The following is a 17,588-nucleotide window of genomic DNA, read 5'->3' on the forward strand; positions in this document are numbered from 1 at the left end:
TCCTCCTCTTTTTGCTGAGGAAGACTGGCCCTGAGCTAACATCCATGCCCATCTTCCTCTACTTTACATGTGGGACGCCAAACTGGCAAAGCCCGGGCTGCCGAAGCGGAACGTGAGCACTTAAGCACTGCACCGCCGGGCAGGCCCCTAAAGGAGTATTTGTAAAAGACAACTTGAATCACATCACTCACTCCTTTACAGCACTTCAGTGCCTGACCATTGCTCTTGAGATATAAACAAAAGCTTTACTCAGCATATACGAAACACTCCATCTGATCTTGCCCGTCTTCAACACAGCTCTCTCCAGCAACCTTTCCTTGCCCCAGTCACACTAGATTTCTCCAAGTTCCTCAATCACGCCATGCTTGCCCACCTGAAATTCTTCACACACTGCCTTCCCTTTGAACACCCTTCGTATCCCACCTCCTCATACTTCTCATAAATTCTTACTCATACTTCATATCTCTAGGAAAAACCACTTCCTCAAAAAAGGCCACTCTGACCATCCCTACCCCTCTAGGTCATGTCCCTGCTATATGCTATCTTAGCACCCTGAACTTTTCCTTCATGGCACTTAACAAAGCTTGTAACCACAACTTTACTTTTATAATTATTTAATATCTGTCTTCCCTATTAGACTCCTAGGCACCATACGGGCAGAGACTGTATTGTTTTAGTCATCACTGTGTCTCTAACACCTAACATAAAGTAGGAAGACAATTTAAAAGCTTAAAAGCCTTGTTACTGTTGTAGGTATTTTTTCTTTTATCATAAATATGCAACGGGAGGTTTTCACCACTGTTCAACAACTCTGGGGGCCAGCCCGGTGGCCGAGCGGTTAAGTTCGGGCTCTCCGCTTCGGTGGCCCACGGTAAGTTCGGGCTCTCTGCTTCGGTGGCCCAGGGTTTTGCCGGTTCGGATCCTGGGTGCAGACATGGTACCGCTCATCAGGCCATGCTGAGGTGGCATCCCACATGCGACAACTAGAAGGACCCACAACTAAAAATACACAACTATGTACCGGGGGGGGGGGGGGGGGGGGGGGCTTTGGGAGAAAAAGGAAAAATAAAACCTTAAAAAAAAAACAACTTTGGAATCCAGACTCTAGACAGTCTTCCTTGGGACATCTCCTGAAGGATACACCAGGAAAACGATTAATGGTGGTTGCCTCTGGAGAGGAGGACTGATTAGCCAGGAGACAGGAAAGGGAGACTTACATTTTATTGTATATTCTTTTGTGCCCTCATAATGAAGTAAAATGATTACTTTTTAAATAGAGTCTTCCAGTACCTCAAAGCACTACCCATGATATTCCATTTTCTAGATCTTCTAGGGAGATCTCAGATTCTTCCCAGAAGACATAACTTTTAAATTACATTATCTGAAGACTTAACAGCAGGATCTACAACTGTCTAGGATTTACCCACTTATAAAAATATGCACAATCATCATCTATCTTGATGTGATTTCAAAAGTACTCATTTATATAACTCTTTAAATTTAACTCATATTAAATTTATAATATATTAAGTTTAACTCAATGACACATCACAGATGAAAGCAAAAACTAAGCTTGAACTTGAATTTTGCTTTCTAGAGCATTATCAATGATAAGTTTGGGCATTAGGTAAGAAGCATTGCAGCTTCACAGAAAACATATATTCCTTAATTTCAAAAAGACTGTCAAAACTGGTACAAAAAAAAAATGGGGAGCCATGTACAATACTAAGTTAAAGTAAAAGAAATGCTTAACTCTTATGTGGAAAGAACTATGCTAGGCATTTCACATGTATTACCCCATTTAATCCTCACAAAAACCTGAACCCAAATCTATTCCATTTCAAAGGCCATTATTTCTACCATACCATCTGCCCTTCCTAAGTAAACAGACACAACTATTAACACAAGCTAATCAGGCAAAAACATATAGACATTTTTTGCTTTCTTCGACATAAGTGAGAACTACTTTCTACTATCATATGAAATCAAGTTTGTATAGGAGATTTTCACCAATATTCAAAATACGCTCATCATCTTGTTTTTCCTCTGCCTTATTTGTTGACTGTTTCAAAGAATTTAAAAAGACTCTCCAAAATCTATGACAGTTTCATGAAATAAAGTCCCAAAATACAATTCAAAATTAGATATTTAATAATAATGACATTAGTAAGTAGCCCACTTTACTCAAAACACTTTTCACATAAATTCTTTCTTTTAATCCTCACAAAGAGCCTACCAGAAATAAGATTACTGCCATTTTACAGAGGTTGAAAGTAAGGCTCCCAGAGGCTAAATTACATGTAGGAAACCAAGAATGTGAACCCAGGGCTCTGACGCCACATCAGATTCTTTCCACCTCATCATGCTACCTCTCTGGTAGACAATTTTCCTTGTGACAACAAGAAAATCTGGCTGAAGGGGCCGGCCCAGTTGCACAGCGGTTAAGTGCACACATTCTGCCTTGGCGGCCTGGGGTTCGCCGGTTCAGATCCTGGGTGCAGACATGGCACCGCTTGGCAAGCCATGCTGTGGTAGGTGTCCCACATATAAAGTGGAGGAAGATGGGCATGGATGTTAGCTCAGGGCCAGTCTTCCTCAGCAAAAAGAAGAGGATTGGCAGCAGTTAGCTCAGGGCTAATCTTCCTCAAAGAAAAAAAAAGAAGAAAATCTGGCTGAAGATTGAAGAGAGCAAACTAAGGTTTTAAAAAAAATTGTCATAAATTTAACCAAACGTCTATTTTTGATAGACAAATTACTAGTATGCTACATGAAATAGGGCTAACCATTCCAATTTGAAATACTCGTGTATCTTCACTGAGTACGTAAAAATAAATCACATCTGACTTTAACTTCATCTTTCTTTAAATTACATTATATCAAATATGAATAAAGCCTGGAAGGGAAAATGGAAAGAACAACAATTATGTTAGCATGGTAGGACTTTACATAGGGATGAGTTTTACATTTTAAAATTTCCTTTAAAATTGTTTTAACATGGTAACACTTTTTTTAATGCCATTACAAACACCTCTACTGTCAGTACTTAATAGAAGATATGAAATGACTGCTGATTTGACTGGCAAGTATGACTTACTTTTTAAAATACCCAAAGTAATTCTCAGGTCAATGAAGACCCTCTAATGAAATCTATGAATACTCAAAAATCTACCTCACTTTCCTACAAATCCTGCTAAACAAGTGTCAATGGGGGGACTAAATTATTATGTACTGAAAGTTTGTCAATAACAAAACTAGTTGAAATAAATGGGACACTAACAGACTGTGATTTGGAAACTCCGTTTATAAGGATTTTTATCATTACAGTACTGTTTTAATGGGATTTACAACTAAGAATTATTTATTATTTATCAACTCATCTTCATTAATTATTCATTCAAAAATGAAGACAATTAAAAATAACTTGTCAATTTAGTGAGTAATGCAGCCTTTAGTCCCACCTCAAAGAAATTAAGATAATTATACCAAATTTTATGTCAACATCTCAAGCATTTTCTACTAATTACCTTAAAATGGCATTAAAACAAACACAGAAACATCTGAGTTTTCACTTACTTATTATTGGAATTCAAAATCAGAAATACAAATATAAAATAAACAGTAAAAACCAAACGTGTTGAGCATTCAGAAGAAGGGTGAACCAAACTGGGCAAGTTTCACATAAGAGGGAAAACAGAGCATTAACAGCCAATCCAGTGATGAATTCTGTTTTACATTTTTGCACGAATTCTACATTATAACCTCTGAATAAAATCATTTAAACTCTCCAAACTTCAAAATCTGTTTCTACTATTCCATCTGGGTAACTTCCAATTTATACCCTCCAAACTGAAATTTACAAACCAATGATTTAACAAAAGTACCATGTCATATATGACACCAAGGAAGAAATAAGCAGTTGTAAACATAAGTCTATGATCATCTGTATTTTCTTTTTAATTTATTTTTCCTTCTTCTCCCTAAAGCCCCCAACACATAGATGTATATTTTAGTTGCGGGTCCTTCTAGTTGAGCTATGTGGGACGCTACCTCAGCACGGCTTGATGAGTGGTGCTAGGTCCGAGCCCAGGATCCAAACCAGCGAAACCCTGGGCCACCAAAGTCGAGCATGTGACCTTAACCACTGCCACAGGCTGCCCCTATCATCTTATTCATCTCATTTCATGTCAATCTCAAGTCAATTCCTTGGTACAGAAATAGCTACCTTTAAAGAAGATAAGTATTTATATTTTCCCAGTTCAAAAGTATTTTGAAAATGAATCAACCAAGCTATGGATTAAAATTAGTATTCGCTACTAATTCCTATTCATTCAACAAACATGTATTTGTGACATCACAACTATCATTACTGGAGTTACTTCACCCACTAGGTTTTATTTCTCAGAAAAGTTTTAAATGCGTAAGTGCAGAAACTTTTAAAAAGGATAGTTTCAAAACTCACTAGAGAAAATTCCTCACAAACTGAAGTCAGCAAATGGTTGAAAACACACGTCACTAACAGCAACCCCAAAGGAAGATGATGAGGGGATGTACTTACGTTTCAAAACAACGATCCACGTTGTCAGACATCAAAAGCAGCATGCATAGCTGTTCAAGGGCTATCAGTTGCATGTCCCTTTCATCCCCCTGTCCCATCTGTAGCCATTCCAGCAATGTATCTGGATCCACATCTGCCATGGTTTTTTAAAAGCCTCTTTGCTTAAATTAAAAAAGTAAAGTAAAAAGTCCTTTAAATGTCCAGGACTGATCAGCTTGGGTTTAAAAAATTTTCTTTCACATCAGCCAGAACCAAATTTTCGTGGTGTCCTCCTAGAATTAGAAAAGACTCATAAGTATGTTTGGCCAGACTCCTTAAAGTAGTTCTTCAACTTTCCCTATTCCTCAGGTTTAACGTTCACCTATCATACTAAATAAAAACCAGTTTTGCACAAGAGTATAAGCTGATTAGATTGCTGCTTAACTGGAAACCAGAGCAGTCTTCGTCAAACAGGCAAACAAGCTTCGGATCCCACTACTGCTATCACCAACTTCTGTGCCAAGAGGCAAAGAACATCTTACTAAATGTTTTTTTCCAGCAAACTTCTTCCCCTCCTCCTACTCCCCAAACTGATCTTCAGATAAGGGTCAGATTCAGTATTCTGAGGAAACTCTAGGCACTTTGATCCAATCCTCCTCCAAATTAAGTTGCTGCTTTCAAATTGACAAATTCTGCTGACTTCGTAATTCACTTACTGCTATACTTAAGAGGTCCAAATACGAACGATAATTAGATACCAGATCTATCAATGAATAAAGACTCGGTTAGGAATTTTGGCAGTCTCGACAACTGTCCTTAAAAGTTTAAAAAGCAAATGCAAGGGACTAACACGGTACGGATCAGAATACAGGCCAATCTACGGCCCTCTTTCCCCATCCCCACAGAACGGGGCAGCTGATTATGAAAAAAGGCAAAACAGAGAAGCAGCCCCACCAGGCAAGTCCTTACAAAAGCTCGGAAGCGCCCTGACGCGAGGACAGCTTTGGGTGCCGCGGAACCCAGCTGCAGGTGTGTGACCCCAGCGGCGGGTCCCGGTGGGCACCCAACGGCGGCGACCAGCGGGGATGACCCAACACTCCGGGCCCAGCCGAGCCCCGCGCCCTGCTTCCCAGCCCAAGCCCGCTAAGTTGGCTCCCGGGGTCTGGGAGGAGGGGAAGTTCTGGAGGAGCAGCAGCGAGCCTCCGTGCCGACAGGAGGCCGCCGGGCAGGGCGGCGGGGCTCCCGGGAGCGGCGCCCGGAACAACGAGGCCCGGCGGGACGTCTCCGGCCCGGCCGGGAGGCGAACCCTCTCAAGGGCAAGGGGGGCCCGCCTTGGGCCCGGGCTCGGGCACACCAGGCCCCGCCGCGGGCAGGGCCGGGGGAGGGGAACAAAGAGGCTAATAAGCAGGGGAAGCGGCAGCCGCCCCGCCGCCTCACCCAGGGCCGGGGTCTCGCTCGCGGCCCGCCGCCGGGCATCCCGGATCCCGGCCCCCAGGCCTGGCCCTCCCGACCGCCCACGGCGCGCCCGCCTTCCCCTCCCTCAAGCTCTTACCCGGGCTTGTCGTCCCAAACCGCTCCGGTCCAGCTCCGAGCAGGCCGCGGGCAGAGCCAGGCCCGGCCGCGGCCCTCGAGTTCCCAGGAAGCCGCAGGCCGCGCAGGTCGAGCCGGGCAGGCGACACAGGAAAAGCCGCGTCTCGTCCCTCCCCTTCCTCCGCGGGGACCGGGTGACAGGGAAGCGAGAGGTTTCCCCGACCGCGGCCGCCGGTGCACTTTCCGTCCGCAGCACCTGGCTCCTCAGGCCCTGCAGCTCAGAGGCCCGCGCGGTGCTGCCGGCGGCGGCGGCGGGGGGAGGCCGCGTCCATCGCGATCCGGGCGGGGGAAGGGAGGAGGGTCCGGCGGGCGGGCGGGCGGAGAGGCTGCGGAGGGCAGCGAGCGCGGCAGGGGCGGAGCAAAGCGGCGCTCCTGGGCGGCGACCCCACCGGCCGCCACGAGGGGCGCTGCGGAGACCCGTCGGCGAGGAGCGCAGGGGCGCCGGCCGGGGCGCTCTGGCCTCCGGGCCTCGGGCTCCCTCGCCTCCTCAGCTGTCGCTTGGCTCTCGGACGCCCTGGCGCCTCTACGCCCCGCTGTCAATCCGAGCGCGCCGCCGGCGCCCCGCGCAGCCCGGCGCACGCACGCTCCGCTGTTGGGCGCGGCGTCGCCGCACTCAGGGCGCTCCTGCTGCAGGTCCCCCGCACGGCCGAGCCTCCGGCGGCCCGGCGAGCCTGCTCCGGCCCGGGCTTGCCTCCCTCCCCGCTGCTCCCCCGCCTGCGCACGGAAGTGCGTCGCGGGAGGAGAAGCGCCTCCCTTCGGTCCCGGGAGGCAGAGCGCCCCGCAGCTCGCCAGCAAGAAAACCTTTCCCCGCAACCCTCGGCGGTCAATATGGTCGCGTCTTCTCTCCGTTGTACGGATGGGAGAACTGAGGCTCCTGAATCCTAGTGGCGTCCCCAGTAAGCCGCAGCGCTGCGTGTGCTTTTGGCTCTTCTTGTCTGTGGGTCGTGGTCTCGAGTATTTGCGTGGTTATTCCCTTCAAACGTTTTAGTTCACACGAATTGAAAATCCAACATACCTGCTTATAGGTCGTACTTGGAGATAGGTAAGATGTAATTAATTAGAAATGTGAAGATAACCTTCTTTTTCTAAATCAAAAAATAAATCCCTTGGTTTGTGAGATAAGTAAACCCCTGCCCCAGACACTGCCACTGTACTCTCTCTTTTTCATCTTTGAAACAAAAATGAATATTACGTGGTAGCATTTGAGACGTGTTCCTTTAAGCAATAAGAGGAGTTGCTACATATGCTTGAAGAACCTGTATTTTGGAAATTACAGATTTGCCCTTCCGATATCTATAGGCACATGTCTCACTGTCGCAGGTAATGGTCCCTAGGTCTCCTTTTAACAGATCAAGTCAAGAGAAAAGGGTAAAGGATTCCACTATCTTGTCACATAATTATTTGGGAGCTATGAATATGACTTGGAGCTGCCAGGAAAATCTTCAAGGAAGAAGTGGCATTCTTTCTGGACCTTGAAGAATGGGTAGAATGTCGACCTTGCAAGGGAGGGGCAAGAATACAAACAAAGCCTGATATGTTCTGAGACAAAGGAAAGAGGACCTGTGGCCCAAGCACAGAACCCACATTAAGCAATGAGAGGGAGAGAAGGCAGCAGCTGAAGTAAGCAGGGCCTTGAATGCCCAATGCAGAATTTTGGCTGCAGTAACAAGTTACTACAAGTTACTAGTAACAATGGACTAGAACATTGACTGGAAAATTTATGTCTTAGAAAGATTTCTAGGGCAAGACTGTTCACAGTGGCTAAAAGGAGCTACCGTTCAAGGAGATTAGCTGGGAGGTTGCTGAAATCTTCCAATGGTGGAGGGAGGAAGGGCCTATTTATTGGCAATAAGAATGGAGAAGAAATAAATCTAAAAAATATTTTTTAAAAAGATATGTCAGGGGACAAGCCCAGTGGCGCAGCAGTTAAGTTCACATGTTCCACTTGGTGACCCAGGGTTCACCAGTTCAGATCCCGGGCACAGACCTACGCACCACTTGTCAAGCCATGCTGTGGCAGGTGTCCCACATATAAAGTAGAGGAAGATGGGCACAGATGTTAGCTCAGGGCCAGTCTTCCTCAGCAAAAAGAGGAGGATTGGTGGCCCATGTTAGCTCAGGGCTAATCTTACTCAAAAAAAAAGAAATCTTATCAAGAAAATGCTGACTTTTATTATGATTTTATTATTATCACATTATTATCTTAAATTCAAATATGAGATTCCAGAACAAGAGCGTTAAAGGAAAGGAATAAAGCCCCAAAGAAAACAAAAGATGCAGATGAAGGCAACTGCCCATATGAATCTGTCCCCCAAGAAACCAGGATATGTTTACATGCTAATATTCCACCTTAATGTCAAAATCTAAGAACAGTGGATATTGAGAATTGCTATGTGCCAGGCACAGTAAGTCTTAGGCCTCGGCTTCAATAAACTATGAAAGTCTAGAGAAGAGTAGATGTAAACACACTTCCTGTGTCTGCCTCTGTGATAGTACTTATCACGTGATATTGTCAGGTACACTGTGAACGTCATGGAAGTAATGCCGTCTTCGAAGGCTTCAAAAAAATATGTGAACTAGATGTCAGATGTTGAGTTGGAGCTGGCCAGACCAACTCTGTTAGGTCTCTGTGAGGAAGCCCATGTGGAGAGGCATAGAGGTGTGAAGAGGACTCCTCTTGGGGAAGCAAACGGAATAGGCCAACATTTGTGGTAGGCCTCACTTTCGTGAAGGGTCTTCACTGTACACACAGTCACTGAGATGAATTCACAGGAACAAGAAGGAAGAGATTCATCATTTAAATTTAAACTCTTCTTTTTTTTTGATGAAGATTAGCCCTGAGCTGACATGTGCTGGCAATCCTCCTCTTTTTTTTGGCTGAGGAAGACTAGCCCTGAGCTAACATCCATGTCCATCTTCCTCTAGTTTATATGTGGGATGCCTACCACGGCATGGCTTGCCAAGCGGTGCCATGTCAACACCCAGGATCTCAACTGGCGAACCCAGGGCCACTGAAGCGGAATGTGCCAACTTAACCATTGCGCCACCCGGCCGACCCCTAAATTTAAACTCTTATCCCACCAACAGGCATTACTATAAATTAATTTCTTAGATAAATCTTACCATTATCTTATGAATAACACAACTATGTGGCATTGTTTTTTATGTATCAAAAGTATCCAATGGAAAATTCCAATAGAGGAAAAAGAAAAAACAATAATAATCACCTACCACCTCAAGACTATTATTAACATTTTGATAACATTTCTATGGCCTTTTTTCTAGACATAAATATAAACATATATAAGATCGTATATATTACAGTTTGTGTTCATATTATTAAACAATATGAAGCTAACATGACGTTAAACAAGTCAACCCATTTTCTTGGACTTCTTACATCACCAAAGTCTAAAATTCATCTACCCATCACCATCCAAACTTGTGTGCTTTTCAAGGCGTTGTTTTTATCCCTTTTTCCAGGTAACTCAAGAAGCCTGAGGGCCAGGCTTTGATTAGCTGAGCCTGGAAAACTAGCTGCTTTTCTTCAGCCATGAGGATTAAACTTCTACTCTCAGAGATTATGTGTCTGCCATAGCAGAGGTAAAGAGGGGAGCGCTTATTCAAGTAAAGCTGCTTAGGAGACAAATCCATCTGGGTCATTCAAAACCAAAATTATCTTTTACTTCCCTGGAGGTCATTTGTCATAGATTATCTGAATCCTTGTCTGTAAGACCAAGGAAGATAAATCAGAATTTAATATAAATTTGGAGCCCAGGGAATACTGTGTGATTTACTAGGTAAATGCCAATGGCTTGATAACACCTGAAGACTATATATATGTATCATTAATGTGGGAGTGTGGCTATACTGAGGTATTCTAGAGATTAAGGCAGGGAGCGTCTTGATCAAGGAAATTAACCACCAAGCTTTCAAGGAAATGTTATCTGTACTAGTTTCTCTTTGAAAATCATCATGACTATATGATTTCAAAGTTTTTTATTATTCAGTTTCTTTAGGTTTATATTCAATTTTCTGATCTGTACTTCATATATCTATACATACATATATATATCTTTATATATACATATATATGTGTATACATCATATATATGTATGTATTAACTTTTTTGAAGAGGAAGGAAATTAGCCATGAGCTAACATCTGCTGCCAATCGTCCTCTTTTTGCTGAGGAAGACTGGCCCTGAGCCAACATCCGTGCCCATCTTCCTCTACTTTATATGTGGGATGCCTGCCACAGCATGGCTTGCCAAGCAGTGCCATGTCCACACCCAGGATCTGAACCGGTGAATCCCAGACCACCGAAGAGGAACGTGCGCACTTAACCGCTGCGCCACCAGGCTGGCCCCTGTATTAACTTTTAATAAGAGCTTCATTGAAACATAATTCACAAACCATGAAGTTCATCATTTTAACATGTATAGTTCAGTGGCTTTTAGTATATGCACAAAGTTGTCTATCAGTTACCACTATCTAATTCCAGAACATTTTCATCACACTAAAAAAGAAACCCCATACCCATTAGCAGTTGCTCCACATTCTCTCCAACTGCTAGTCCCTAGAAATCACAAATCTACTTTCTATCTCTGTGGATTTTCCTACTCTGGATATTTCATACAAATGGTATCATATAGTATGTGGCCTTTTATACCTGGCTTCTTTCATTCTCCAGTATGTGTTCAAGCTTCATCCATATTGTAGTGTGTGTCAAAACTTCCTTCCTTTTTATGGCTGAATAATATTCCATTGTATGGATATACCACTTTATCTTTATTCATCAGTTTGTGGCCATTTGGGTTGTTTCCAGTTTTGGGTGTTATGAATAATGCTGCTATGAACATTCGTGTACAAATATTTTGGCAGACGTATGTTTTCAGTTCTCTTGGCTATATACCTAGGAGAGGAACTGTTGAGCTGTATAGTTGAGCTTTTGCAGGAACTGCCAAACGTTTTCCAAAGCATCAGTACCATTTGCATCCCCACCAACATTGTATGAGGGTTCTACCTTGTTATTATCTATCTTTTTTATTATAGTCATCCTGGTGGGCGTGACGTAGTATCTCATTGTGATGTTTTTTCCAAAAGATTTGCACCTGAGCTAATAACTGTTGCCAATCTTCTTTTTTTTCTTTTTGGTTTTTCTCCCCCTATCCCCCCAGTACATAGTTGTGTATTTTAGTTGTGGGTCCTTCTAGTTGTGGTATGTGGGATGCTGCCTCAGCGTGGCCTGATGAGCGGTGCCACGTCTGCACCCAGGATCTGAACCAGCGAACCCCTGGGCCACCCAAGCAGAGCGTGCGAACTTAACCACTCAGCCACAGGGCTGGCCCCTCATTGTGATTTTGATTTGCATTTCCCTAATGACGTTGAGCATCTTTTATGTGCTTATTGACTATTCATATATCTTCTTTGGGAAAATGTCTATTCTAAACCCTTGCCCATTTTTTTTTTGAAGACTTTATTTTTCCTTTTTCTCCTCAAAGCCCCCCAGTACATAGTTGTGTATATATTTTTAGTTGTGGGTCCTTCTAGTTTTGGCATGTGGGACGCTACCTCAGCATGGCCTGATGAGCAGTGCCATGTCCACTCCTGGGATACAAACTGGCAAAACGCTGGGCTGCCAAAGCAGAGTGCATGAACTTAACCACTCTGCCAAGGGGCCAGCCCCCCTTGCCCATTTTTAAGTTGGGTTGTTTGTCTTTTCATTGTTGAGTTGTAAGCGTTCTTTATGTATTCTGGATACAAGTCCCTTGTCAGATATATAATTTGCAAGTATTTTCTCCCATTCTGTGGGTTGCCTTTTCAATTTCTTAATGGTGTCCTTTGAAGCACAAAAATTTTAAATTTTTATGAAGTCCAATTTATCTATATTTTTCTTTTGTCACATGTCCTTTTGTATCTAAGAAACCATTGCCTAATCCAAGATTATTTACATTTATGTTTTCTTCTAAGTATTTTGTAGTTTAAGTTCTTGGCCATAAATAAAGTTTTATCTGGGCTCTCAATTATATTTCATTCATCTGAATTTCAATCCTTATTCTGGTACCACCCAGGCTTGATTACTGTACCTTTGTAGTGTCTTTTGAAATCAGGAAGTATGAACTCTCCAACTTTGTTCTTTTTCAAGAAGACCATTTCATTTTGGCTATTCTGGGCTCCTTGCATTTCCATATGCATTTTAAGATCAGCTTGTCAATTGCAAAAAACCCACACACAAAACAAACACAACAAAAAACAGCTCTGAGTTTCACAGGGATTGAATTGAGTATATGCATCAATTTGGGAAATACTGCCATTTTAATGTCTCCAATTTATAAACCTGAGATGTCTTTCCATTTATTTAGTTATTCTTTAATCTCTCAATGATATTTTGTAGTTTTCAGTGTACAAGTTTTGTGCTTCTTTAGTTAAATCATGGAGACATTACTATATGTACTTGAGAAGAATGTGCATTCTGCTTTTGTTGGGTAAATGTCTAGTTGGTTTATAGTATTGTTCAAGTCTTCTATTTCCTTGTTGATCATCTGTCTGGTTGTTCTAGCCATCATTGAAAGTGGAGTATTAAAGTCTCCAACTATTATTGTTGAATTGTCTATTTCTTCCTTCAATTTTAGTAGATTTTACTTCATGTATTTTGGGGCCCTGTTGTTAGGTGCATATATATTTATAGTTGTTATGTCTTCCTGACAGATTGACCTTTTTATTATTGTAATATGTCCTTCTTTGGCTCTAGTAACAATCTTTGTCTTAAAATCTATTTTGTCTGATATTAAAATTGCCACCCCAGCTCTCTTTTGGGTAAGGTTTGTATGGTATATATTTTTCTATTCTTTTCCTTTCAGCTTATTTGTGTCTTTGAATCCACAGTTTATAATTTGTAGACAGCATATAGCTATATCATTTTTTTAATCCATTCTGCAAATTTCTGCCTTTCGATTGGCGTGTTTAGGTCATTTACAATTAATGTAATTATTGATAGCATAGTTTTTACATCTGCCATTTTGCTGTTTCTTTTTTCTGTCTTATGTCTATTTTGTTCCTCTATTTTTCCATTACTGCTTTATTTTGTGTTGAATAGTTATTTTCTGGTATATCATTTTAATTCCTTTGTTATTTCTTTTACTATATTTTTGAGTTCTTTTCTTAGTGGTTGTCCTGGGAATTACAATTAACATCTTAATCAAGTTTGGATTAATACCAACCTAACTTGAGTAGTATACAAAAATTTTACTCCAGTATAGCTCTATTTCCTCCTCCCTCCTTTGTGCTATTGTTGACATACAAATTACATCTTTATACATTGTATACCCATCAACTCAGTTTCATAATCATTGCTTTATGCAATTGTTTCTTAAATCAGATATGAGAATAAAGGAGTTACAAAAATACATTTATACAATCTATTATATTTACCTATGTGTTTACCTTTACCAGTGCTCTATACATCATATATTGGCTTATTATAGACAATTATTAAAATTTTTCAAAATATTCATTTACATCTGCAATTTCCTTCAGATATTTCCCCCTTTCAATAGTTTTTTTTAATGCTATAATTATCTAAAGTAATGTGGTTTACTGGAAAGACTGAGTTTTGAATTAAAAGTCCTAGCATCTACTAATGGCTCTCAGTCCATTGACTGATTTTGTAATCTGGATTAAGCCATTTAGTCACTTATCTGGGCTTCAATTTCCTTAACTCAAAGCAGAGAGAACAGCATCTGGCAGTATTTGCTGATTCAAATGTACCACTCTCCTATGTAAAGGTCCTGCCACAGATGAGAGAATTTCTCTTGTAATACTAGTACAGCAGCTGGTATCCAGAAAGAAGGTCAAAATATTTATAACATTATAGACTAGTATTCCAACAACAGAGAGAAAATGACTGAGAATACATAAAAAATTATGAAAGCTGCTTCAGATGATCTGTTGCTGTTTGCAATATGCTTTTTAAAAAATCCTTCAACTTGCAAATTGTTTCCTGGGGTACATTTCTGTGAAGAAAATATAACTAAAAGAACGATCTCATGAATACTTTCAACAATATCGTAAATACTCCTTCCTCAGGTAAATTTATTTAAAAAGTCTAGTCATAGCCCAGCATAGGGATTAGGAATACCTGAGTCAACCAGCTATTTGAAATGAGTTTGAAAGAAAAAAAAAGAGGAATACCTGGGTCTTGAGAGTAGATTTAATATGTTGTCCAAGTCTCCTGTTTCCCTGGGTGTGAGGTCTACTCTTCCTATCAGGATTTGCTTTTGTTTTGTTTCTAGGGAAGAAAATAATCATATTCGCCTTGGAACTGGTTTGGAACGAGCCATGTAATAGTTTTAAAGGGCCCGAATCACTGTCATTTAGAGTATGCAACCCAGTGACCCATAAAATCTATTTTGACCATTTTCCCTGGCCCCTCTGGGGGAAAAAAAAGAACTGTGGTAAAATGAGACTGAAAATAATTCCTGTACACCCAGGGGCCAAAGGTGAAATTTCTTCATCAGGGAACATTTAATTTAAGGATTGAATTTTAGCAGGGATACCAATTAACACCTAGAACCAAAAGGTAGTTGTTGGTGATTCGTTTAACAGAAGGCCAGCTTTGGTTTTTCGCTCTGCCTGTCCAAGTTGGAAACACCTTCCACTCTCAGGTTTTGTTGGTTGATGAGGTTCTGACATGGCAATTCCTGAATATTAACGAAAGAGCGAGTCAAAGTAGATGATCTGGTTAGTGTGTACTACTGGTATGATTCAGACCTTTTATATGAAGATACTCATTCTGAGGAACTTACTTTGTCCCTCTCAGTCTTGAGGAAATGTGGCTAGACTGACTGGATGTAATCTCACTAACCATTGCATAACTTTCTGTATGATCCTACTTTATCAAAGGGCGACTAGCCTTTGCCTTACTCTCTTATGCTAGTATTTAAAAAATATTCTTTGTAACCAGATAAAAAATGAAATACATTTTGCTCTTTTTTCACACTCAAAAGAAGCTTTAGGTGGATATTCTTGTTTTCTTTAGCTAAACAATCCTATGTCCTTTCCTTAGTGGTCTGGAATCTTAATAGCAAACGAAATTTGACGTGGCGTTTACATTAGCGTTACTGTCACGCTGTGTACACAGGGGAGATGGAAGACTCTAAAAATAACTAATCTAGCTTCGTTAAGTGTACCTAACTATGTCTGCTGCATATTCTCACAGACGATGATCTGAGTAAGATAATATTTATTCTCGGAACAACTCACAATTGGAATCCTTATTCTCCTGTGGTTTAGGGTTTTTCCCTCTCTTTCCCCTTAAGCCGGGCATAGCTGCAGGTGTTTTCAAGAAGCAGCTTGCAATCTTAAGAAACAAAGCATAAAACCATCTTTTCATAATTTTTTTTTTGGTCAAAGACATTCCATATTGTAACATGATGAAATTATAACAGAATTTTAAATAATAGGACAATCGCTTTTCCCCATTTGACCTATTTTATTCACTGAAAAAATGTTCCTGCCTCAGAAATTTACTTGTTTCTTATTGATAGATTAATAACAAACATATTAAGAGTGTTGATTCGTTTGCTTGTACTAGTTCTTAAGTTCTAAATCTTAAGAATAAGTTTATTTGCATCTACAACCCATTAAGTGCCCAGCTTTTCATTTCTTTCAGAAACAAAGCAGAAAGTGATTAATATTCTCCTCTGTTTCTGACTCTTCCTCATAGGCCCTCCCCCTGCCCCTGCTTCTTCCTTCATGTTACACAACATTAGGGAGCCTGGAACATAACATCAACCTCTTTCAAAGGCAGTGGGTGATGTTTACACGCCTAAGCTGCTGGCACTGGACAAGGTGACTGGAGTCAAATGTAAACCACGGTGTTTATCATTCCCAGTCAAATATATTGTGCAATAGGTAGCAATGGGCACTGTTCGAAAGGTTGCCTAATAAGCTGCCCCAGCGTCAGGATTAGTCAGCTTCTTGCCATGAGGTGTGTGTGACCAAGATACTGGAGGTTGTTGGTGATGGAAAGGCAGGCTGGCCAATGACAGGAAGCAAAAGCCAGGGCAACTTAACTCTTGGTAAACAATTGAATCTTAGCACCAGGCGCTTGTTCTCCGAGGTCCCGAGGCTGAGAGGCTCCAGAGAAACAGTTGAGGGAAAGATGTTCTTTTCTGCCTTTTTGTTGTTTTCCATGAAAATTTCGCCCTGTATAAAACCTTCAAAGCCAGTGCAGTTTCTGGTCATGTAATTTATATAATTCATAGTGGAACCAAAAAATGCCTTCTGGGGAAATCTTTTTTTCTTTTTGTAACAAAAAGTTTAATTGTTAAAAACTATATAACCACACTAAAGAAAGTTAGAAAAACAAAGCAAGGGGGAAAACAATCATAATCCCTTTTGCTAAAAGCAATCACAATTTCATAGTAACATATATTCTTATTCTTTGAACTGTTTTACGTGGTTGTAATCATACGGTTATAAGATTTTGTCCCGTGATTTTTTTGTAATTTATCGTAAGCTTTTTTTCTCCATAGTGCTATGAAACCATCTTTTAAATAACTGAATAGTATTCCTTTCAGCATTTGGTTGAACCCATGTTCACTTTAATCATTCCAACAAATAGGCTGCTTCCTTTTTATGCTGTTGTTATTATAAATAACACTAAAATGGATATAATTTGAAATATAGGGTTTTTTAGTATAAAATTTTTAAAAATCAAATGTGATTTATATCAAATACAAAACTTGTATAAAGCATATATGAACAACTTAAAGATTAGTAATAAAATGAACAGCTGAGCATCCACTTCCGACTCAAGAAATAAAACATTGCCTGTAACTTAGAAGCCTGCCTAGGTGCTTCTCTCTGTCACATCCTGCCATCCTCCTCCCCTACAGAAACAACCGCTAACCTAAATGTTTTGTTTATTATATGAATTTTTTACATTTTAGATTTTTCCTTAGGGTAGATTCTTTCCAGGAGAGTTTAATAATTAAAGTAAGTGGTTTGCCTGTTTATCAGGGCTGGTTTCTGATGTTGGTGGAAAGGATTGGCTTACATTTCTTCTTCAGAAATTATCAGGCTTGACACACTCGTGTAGGGAGGGCGGGCCCACAGACCAGAGAAAAACTTGCCTGCTAAGGAGGTGCCCCCTGTGACAGCTTTCTGCAGTATGAGGATGTTAGGGGTTAGGGCGGAGAACCTTTATCAGAAAGAGAGAGGGTTCTGGTTTGCCTACCTAAGAGCTCCTCCTCCCCCCAGTCCTTCCTCCATTCCCTGGGTATTTTGCTTTTGGTTTGTTATCTGTGTGTCGTTGTTGTTTTAATCACCCATCCATTTAAAGCTGGCAGTTCTTTTTGTGCAACATATTGATGTCTGTCTTGGGATAGATCCCATCATAATCATGTTCCACTTGACCTAACCCCAAGGAATCAGATAGGTCAGATTTATCTCCTCAGTT

The 17,588-nt window shown here is 41.1% G+C and overlaps 1 protein-coding gene across 13 annotated transcripts in view; it reads right to left on the bottom strand.

Annotated features, from left to right (window-relative positions):
- Positions 1–6,847, bottom strand: part of HECTD1 (HECT domain E3 ubiquitin protein ligase 1) — an 87,697-nt gene extending 80,850 nt beyond the window's left edge. For 11 of the 13 annotated variants that reach the window (XM_070587252.1, XM_070587242.1, XM_070587247.1 and 8 more), the window contains exons 1-2: positions 6,087–6,846; positions 4,556–4,827 (exon numbers count right to left, since the gene is read on the bottom strand). In XM_070587252.1, coding sequence (XP_070443353.1) covers positions 4,556–4,695 — 140 coding nt within the window. In that variant the 5' untranslated portion in view covers positions 4,696–4,827; positions 6,087–6,846. Of the gene's footprint in view, positions 1–4,555; positions 4,828–6,086 lie in introns of all 13 variants that reach the window. The other 2 variants (XM_070587222.1, XM_070587233.1) reach the window with 2 other exon arrangements.
- Between the last annotated feature and the right edge of the window lie 10,741 nt (positions 6,848–17,588).

This window comes from Equus przewalskii, chromosome 1 (assembly GCF_037783145.1).
Source record: "Equus przewalskii isolate Varuska chromosome 1, EquPr2, whole genome shotgun sequence".
NCBI classification, from domain to species: domain Eukaryota; kingdom Metazoa; phylum Chordata; class Mammalia; order Perissodactyla; family Equidae; genus Equus; species Equus przewalskii.